At 34.9% G+C, this 8,414-nt stretch overlaps 2 protein-coding genes across 3 annotated transcripts in view; one reads left to right on the top strand and one right to left on the bottom strand.

The window, feature by feature from the left end:
• Positions 1-142: 142 nt before the first annotated feature.
• Positions 143-8,414, top strand: part of LOC137394838 (focal adhesion kinase 1-like) — a 67,768-nt gene continuing 59,496 nt past the window's right edge. For both annotated transcript variants that reach the window (XM_068081608.1, XM_068081607.1), the window contains exon 1: positions 143-206. The gene's annotated coding sequence lies outside the window, so the exon portion shown is untranslated. The remainder of the gene's footprint in view (positions 207-8,414) is intronic.
• On the bottom strand, positions 2,801-3,214 carry LOC137394147 (processed variable antigen-like). Its single transcript, XM_068080868.1, has one exon. The coding sequence runs from the start codon at positions 3,212-3,214 to the stop codon at positions 2,801-2,803; it is 414 nt and encodes a 137-aa protein (XP_067936969.1).

The following is an 8,414-nucleotide window of genomic DNA, read 5'->3' as shown; positions in this document are numbered from 1 at the left end:
ACAATTACTGCATCCAGCGTGATAATACAGTTGCGACTAAGGTTGCTAATGAATGTGGTCTAACAATAACAAACTCATAACACAATGCGCATGTCATTCGCGCACAAGGAAGTGCCCGACGATAGAAGTTTCGGTTTGCGAAGCTTGGGCTAAAACTAGTTGCCTGATTAGAGTTGCAAGTCAAATGAAAAGTGGAATAAGTAAAAGTAAGTCAATGCCAAAGCTTTAGAACCGTACAATTTTATGTTGTGATGCAGAGCTATTTTTATTTTGGCTTGTTATCTCGCACTCTCGAATCTGGAGAACCAAGTTTGCCTGTTCCACTAGATTAACGCCTTATTTGGTTACCGATGCGATTAATTTGCGGTTGCGTCGTTCGTTGTCTTTTTATCCGTAGTACAAGCTTGTGTGTATTCTTTGATTTAAGGAAGGAGTTTTGTACGTAGGTAATTGCATTTTGTCGCGGCTATTTTGTGTTTTGTCTCATGTCGTCATTAGTTCTTGCAAAGACTATTTTCTCAACTGTAAGATGTTGCGTACCCAAAAGTCAACTCTGTTGAGTGTTGACACATCTAAGAACAATTATGATCACATCAACGATATTTTGTCTCAGTGCCACATTTATAATCACAGTGCGAAACTTGCACATTGTAATAGCAGCTCTAATATTGCAATGTCTTTATTGCTGTCGCTTATCAATTGTTTCTCCGTGTAGATTTTAAGCCAACTGAGTATCTCACTACATGTTTTCAGCCATATTAATGATCTTTTTTCAGCTAATTTACATACTGTATGAATATGGTTTATCAGCAATTCAGTTTATACCTATATTGGGGCATCATGGTATATATAATTTTTAATTACTTTTCCATTAAATTTCATGTCTACTTTTTATTGATTGCAAACCGCTCGTAGGCCTATAACCGACTTAACTTATATCGGAATTTCCAAGCTTAATATTGGCTGACGTATATGACTTCAGAATGCAAACTCATGGCATGTTAAACCTGGCAGCATTACCTCGCTGATATAGGAGCTCCATTTGCATAAATGTTCATACTGCATTCAGCATTGCGGGAGTATGTTTATATCAAAGCTTAAAACCAGCAAAGAAGCCATCCCCAAAATAATTTGATGGTTACTTTGGTTGAGCGATCTCTGAAGTCATACGGCAGCTCTTAGTTTTTGTATTTGGTTAAACCTCGATCCAGTTCATGCATTGAGCAATCAGCTTTAAAATCTATTAAACTTGCATAACTATGACACGAAACTAATTTTGGAGACTGCAGATCATTGGACCTGAATTTATTATAATTAATCATTGCTTTAGCTTTTAGGCAGTAAGTTCCCCGGCATTATATTTGTCACAACTCAAAACTTTTTTTCATATAAATCGGCATTTTGCTTTCATCATTGTTATATGATGTGTTAGCATGTTAAAACAGATATCATTATGGAATTGTATGAAATTTCTTGGTTTCTCCTGGACCACTTCCTTTATATACGTACTGTAGTTAGCTAAAAGCCTTCAAGGTCCACAAAGTTTTGAAATATTTGACCAGCTCAAGCTAAGATTAATGAAAATATTTCAATGATATCTTCTCTTTTCATTGAACCTTTTCATAACTGGTAGAATGCTTAGGTTGAGAATCTCAGTTTTCTTAAAGGCACTATCTGTTAGATCTACTCTATGATCCATAAGTCCCAGGCATGGGCCACTCTTCAATTTAGAGGGTCACTGATGTTTGTAGAATAGCTTCAAGTTACATCTCTTGAACTGCGGACTCCTTTCGTCTCCAGTACTTTGTGACTTTGTGAAGAAAACTGTTTTTGTCAATATTTCTACCTATCTCATTCTCTTTTGCCCATGCGATGTGACCCCTTCATATTTTGCTAGAGAATATTAATATACATTGATAAATGTTGTCAAGAGAGTGAGTTAGTTAGCTGCTCAGTGAGTTAGTTGAAACCAATTTGCATACTTGTGAAACTTCTGCTACTGTATTGTTAACAACTAGCGTAAGTTCCAATTATGGCAGTCCTTTTTACTTTTCTTATTCATTATTTCTAACCTCTAGTTTTTTATTAGGATGCGTGAACCTAAGCTTGAACTTTGCAGATTTAGGGGAGGGAGAGGGTTTATGTTAAGCAGTTTTGTATACAGTTTTACAATCTGACACATAGACTGACACACGGATCACCCGTGTGAGTATGATCAAGCATGCTTGCAATACTTGCCAGCATGATGTCTGTGCTTGGTTGTGCAGATGTGCAACTGCCAATCAACCAAACGTACATTGTTATCAGTTTTGCTCAATAATTGCATACTTCTTAGTTCTTATCCGCTATCGTTATCCATTTCAGCGTTTTAACTCATCTATCATTAATTTCTCTTCAGAAAAATAAACGGATATACTAAGTATTAATTCATAATTTTCATTAGATGTTTTGCATTAAATTCTATTGATCAACGGTAAAAGTAATAGATTGCAATTGGTTTTCCTAACAGATTTAACTATAAAGGTTGCATCACAACCGCATAGTCGCAACTTGTAGTTGATAGTTATCTTATACTATTTATGTAAGGCGTGTTTTTAAGATTATTTTTAGGTTATTAAAAATAAACTAACAGCTTTCTCAACTTCACAGCTATGTTAATTTTTAACCATTTTTACTTACGGAGTGGAACACTTGATCATATAAGTATTACTGCCTCAGTCTGTTGCTCGGTCTACATGTATTCACCGGCAGTAATGAAAATTCATTCTATAACTAAGTCCCGATTATTATATGTGTCGTGTTAATCTTCTCTAAATTGTGCTGATTGTTTCGATTGTGCTGATTGTTCCGATTGCGCTGATTGTTCCGATTGCGCTGATTGTTCCGATTGCGCTGATTGTTTCGATTGCGCTGATTGTTCCGATTGCGCTGATTGTTCCGATTGCGCTGATTGTTCCGATTGCGCTGATTGTTCCGATTGCGCTGATTGTTCCGATTGCGCTGATTGTTCCGATTGCGCTGATTGTTCCGATTGCGCTGATTGTTCCGATTGCGCTGATTGTTCCGATTGCGCTGATTGTTCCGATTGCGCTGACTGTTTCGATTGCGCTGATTGTTTTGATTGCGCTGGTTGTTCCGATTGTGCTGATTGTTTCGATTGTGCTGATTGTTTCGATTGTGCTGATTGTGCTATGTAGAAAATAGGTTGGCGCATAAGGTTGTATATAGGATAGCCCTATGAGCAATTATATACATCTTAATTGTATTATATTAATTTCTAATTAGGTTAGTTAGATATTGTTTGATATACTAGCTAAGAAGGTAATCTAGTACTCTAATTAAAGATTGTCCATAGGCGCAGACGACACCCAATATTCTCTCTATGTTTATTAATATTGAATAATGAACAAGCTTTTACGGCTGACACGCTCTGGGCAGTGCTTTTAGCGTGTAATAATATTGATGGCTGCTATAATGCTGCCTGTACCTATGAGTCTTAACTAGCTAATTTTCTACTTTGAAATACTTATTAGTTGTTGAGTCTGTATAACTGTATGATAAACAGCAGATGTGGCAGACCTATAGGCTAAAAGACTAGAGTTGCTTGATCATATGCTGGTATATCTTATCCAGGTTGCTGAATGTAGTGAGAATGTTTATTGAACATTTCAAACTTGACTAAGCTACAGTCTAGTCACTCTAGTGGATGAAGTTTCATACTAATTTCCTTGTCTCACATTAAATGTTTGGCTATATTGATATATTTGGGTAGTTTATTAACTGTAAGATAGGTTAAACTACATGTATGTCTAATATAAGATGTAAATATTTTCAACTGAAGTTAATACTTATGACAGCATAATAATAAGCTTGCTATTAGTAGTGACCACACCTTAAATTACTCGTTTAGGCACAAACTTACAGGGCCATTATTTTTATAAAGTGAGTCGTGATGTTGAGCTATCAGTTGATGATGTCACTGATTATCCAGTGATATTATACTTGGCTATTATTGAAGCTTTCATTGAGGTGCTCTTAAACAGTGCAGATTATTCTCTACAATCAGACTCAATATCTTATTTTTTCAGTAACTAGTTAGTCAGCACAAAGAGCACGGGAAATAATTCTATGATTAAGCCAATAAGAGTGTTTTGTCTCAGCCATTGAGTAAAAAAATCGGAACATTTACCTTACAATCTTTATTTGAGCGCCATGAAGCTCTATTTTTCAAACCTTCCCTTAGGGGTGACGTTCAATTAAAGGCTGGCCTTGAAGTTTTCCAACAACTCATCAGGATGTTGAGAAGATGAATTTAACCCTTTCACGGGTGAATCGAATGTCGCCTATATTTTGCAGTCTCCTTCAGGGGTGTGACATTAACCTTTTTGGAGGCAAAAAATTTGCTAACTTACCTCCAACTTGTCTTAGATTTTTCAAATGAATATGCACGAGGAAGCTGATATATGTCTATAACAGTTTATATCTATTGCTTGCAAATAACCTACGATGATCTTAGCCTGCGTTGCAATTTGCTGGAGCTTTAAAGTTTTTTATTTCATTTTAAATTTGAAAGTGTATTCTCATTTTATATCTATATTTAACAAGGTTGCATAAACGCTCATTGGTCTCATTGATATATTTGTTACAGTTTGCAACCAAAACGTGCTTTTTATGTACGACTAGCTGTGCTACCCGACGCTGCCCGTGTAATAAAAAAGTGTTTGGACAGAAAATTTATTTGTATTTAACATATAACAACGTTTGCCATTCCAACTTTCAAACTATATATCATGAGAAAAGTGTTTTGTGTAATTGAAATAAAATAAGAGAGAAAATAAAAACAACTGTAAAGGTTTTAAAACTTTGTCAAACAACTACAACTTTCAAACTTCATATCATGAGGACAAGGTTTTGTGCAGGGCAACAAAATTTAAAATAATTAAAACAACTGTAGGCCTAAAGGTTTTCAAACAACTGTCATTTTAAAAATTCATAACTTGAAAGAAGTGTTTCGTTGAAATAAATTAGAAGGAAAACTAAAAATGTCAAGGTGTTTAAATGTAAGTGTGGGCTCATTAGAGAGTAATATATAGTCTATTTTGCTACGATTACTATCAAAAATTATTTGGTGTACAATTAGATGTATAGGATTTCAGTTCATTTCAGTGTTGGCTTGCTGGCAGGCCAATTTTCGCATGCCAGTGTTGGCATGCGAAAATATTGTAAGCTATAGACGTACATAGAGCGGTATCGAAACCCATAGTCATTATCTAATGCAATCGCCTCCTGGTAAAAATCAGCATCATTAAAAATAGTAACAAAATGCTATGTTAACCTTAGTCACTATAGGTACCTAGTAGGACTTTAGTGCATTTTGTGGTCACGATCTGCAAGATAATATAACATTACAATGTACTACGTGGAGAGTTCTTACATTTGAGACAGACGTGTAACATAGACGCTGAATCTTACTTAAATAAACTTAATTTACTAAACTTTATTTGAAGGAAGTTTTAGTATGTATTTTAATAAACTTCAAACTTTTAACAGAAATTTGATCATTTATCCATTGGCAAATTGTTTTTATTATAACGTATACCGGATATACCGGAAAACGGGTACGGATAACTCACCATGGCTAGTTCATGGAGGTATATCTTTTAATAACGTATATAATCAGTACACAAATTGCCAAATTTTAAGTTCAAAATAAATTATTGTTGATATCGTGGGGCGGAACAAATTTGCCCTAATGAGAAAAAGACGAAGAAGCATCGTGTTGCATTTACTTAGATCCCAAGATATTTCTTGTCAGGGAGATCATAAAGCGTGGGCGCAATGCTAAAATAATAGCTATAGCTGGACAATCACAACAACAGACGAATACATGAATACACACACAAACTCTGAGAAATGTATATATATATATACATGTAGATAGAATAGGAGTTACGAGTCTCGATCTATTGTAAGCTGAGTTCAGACTACTGCAATCATGCTATCAAATAGTATGCTATAAATGCAAATTTATAAGTTTTATAATAATAATAATCTATCAAATGCTATAAATATATATTCAAGAACAAGTGATATAAACAAACCATAATCCCACGACCAAACGCGAGCGGGAGCAATTGTTTGAGAGATTTATGATAAATGCATGTGCACACAACTCATGAAAATTATTCATCAACACCGTCACAAACCCTTCTACCGAAATCTCACCAACAAATTCAACCATTTTTCAATGGAGTCGTTTAAGTATAATAACAATACAAAACACATATAAACCTATTTAAATATGTTACCAAGTCTTTGAAAATTATTGACAGTATCCTAAAACTTACCCATCTGATCGGATTATACACAAATAGACAGATTAATTCTTCCTGAAATCGTTATTAAAACTCGAAGCCTTGTTTTTATTAAAATTAAGACCGGCAAACGAAACGCCGAGTGGCAAAAAATAGAATGATTGAGTCGTGCGCATTTCACGAAAAAAAAACCGTGCTCATTTCTCCGGTCTATAGCATTGTCGAATTGCCGAAGGTTTCTAATATTTTTCCATTTTTAATATCTTGCAAAAATATTTAATTATAAGAATAATTATTTGAATTTATTTGTCCGAAGGTTTCTGTAATAAACGTAGACCGTTTGAGGCGTAGACCGATTTACAGGTACGAATTTGTGGTACAGTCTATCAGCCTATGTTTTTTCCCAATTACCGAATGTTTCATTAAATTATTTAAAGCGTTAGCCAAAATTCTTTACGTCCTATGTACAAGCTAGGGCCGAACTACAACGCCCCTTTATGACGAAAACATTTTTTTATTTTGCTTTAGTTTGAAGAAAACTTCCAGACGTGTGAACGCTCATACTTGCTTTCTGCTAGATCGCTATTAAAACCATTCTACATTCAACACAACCAACTTTCAAACTGCGTATATTACACAGCAGCTTGCCATTTTACTTCTAATATTGCATTTCAGAGATATAATAAACATATTTCCTTATTGCTGTTGTTAAATTACATACATTATAGTAGGTTAGGCCTACAGCTTTAATTAATATTCATTTTATTGTTGTAAAACATAGGTTTGAGATACTAGTAGATTAGGTGTGAATTTTTTACAACCTTTTGTTTTGCATAATTGACTTTGAATTTAATTTCAAAACAACTTGACAACTACCATGGACATACAACTTCCCAGAACACCACGTCGTGGCCGACGCGGTGGCCGTCCACGTGTCTCTCAATTATTACAGCTCAATAGGAGGACAAATAGAAGGTCCTCACAGCAACCATCAACATCAAATGCTAATGTTCAACAACACGCTACTCAAATTAATAATAACAACTCATCTGATTCAGGGAATTCTTTAGTAGATGTTGTAGGCGATGTAAATGCCATGGACTTGGTAGCCCCTTTGTTTCCAGATGTTGATCATGATTTTATGGACATCATTGACCATGAAAATATTGCACAAAACAATATTGCTCCTCCCAATGCTGCCCCCTTCATCACATTCCACATTTTTAATCTTTAGATTGTCCTGATTTTCAAAAACTGCGTAACAACTTTCTAGGCAGACTTGACACCAACATATCACAGCTCACGTGTACTGGATGTAATGAGAAACATTTCATTACATGTATACAATGCTCAAATACAACTATGTCATACATGCCAACAAGTTCCCCTGTCAAATTCCTAAATTACTAGAATTTTCTTTTTGAAGTCGTGCTCTCACAAAATTATTTTATATCATCTCGAACAACTCTCATTTACACAGCCAGAAAAAATTCTCTGTCAATTCCTGCTGACAACTACTTTTTCAACCAGCACTACCCTTTTTTTTCCATTATCACTTATTCCATTATCAGGTCGTGAGCTGTATGACAGGAATTTCTAGTTATAATACATGTACATGCAGCAACAAAAGGCAACATTTTAAAACAAGTATTAACATTTTTAAAACAAAAATATTAGCATCGTTTGCTCAGCCAGTTGCGTTCTGATTGTTGCTTTCGTTTGAAACTATTTTATATTCTTCTGGCTGTTCAATACCTTCGACAGTGTCTTCTGATGTCAACTCCTTTTTTGCTAAACTAAGCTTTGCAACTAGCATCCGAACATTTTTAGCAGAGCACAACTTTTTACGTGATGCCATTTTGAATAGAAACATTTAGCTTAAATGAAGAGAAACTGTGTGTACTCAAAATAGCTCAATATGTCAGTCTCAAAGTACGTAGTAGCACATTTTCCATCATAAACGGGGAAACCTTTTCCAATATACATCGAAGTGTCAAGACTGCGTTTAAAAAGGATCTACTGTTAGTCTGATACAGGTACTAATTATCTCTTTGGTGTTGCAATCAAAGTTTGTAATGAAAAAACCTAAAGACTTGTAGT

The sequence above is a fragment of the Watersipora subatra genome, chromosome 4 (assembly GCF_963576615.1).
Source record: "Watersipora subatra chromosome 4, tzWatSuba1.1, whole genome shotgun sequence".
Taxonomy (NCBI): Eukaryota; Metazoa; Bryozoa; class Gymnolaemata; order Cheilostomatida; family Watersiporidae; genus Watersipora; species Watersipora subatra.
Note: the sequence above shows the minus strand (reverse complement) of the source record. Positions and strands in the feature narration are given on the sequence as shown.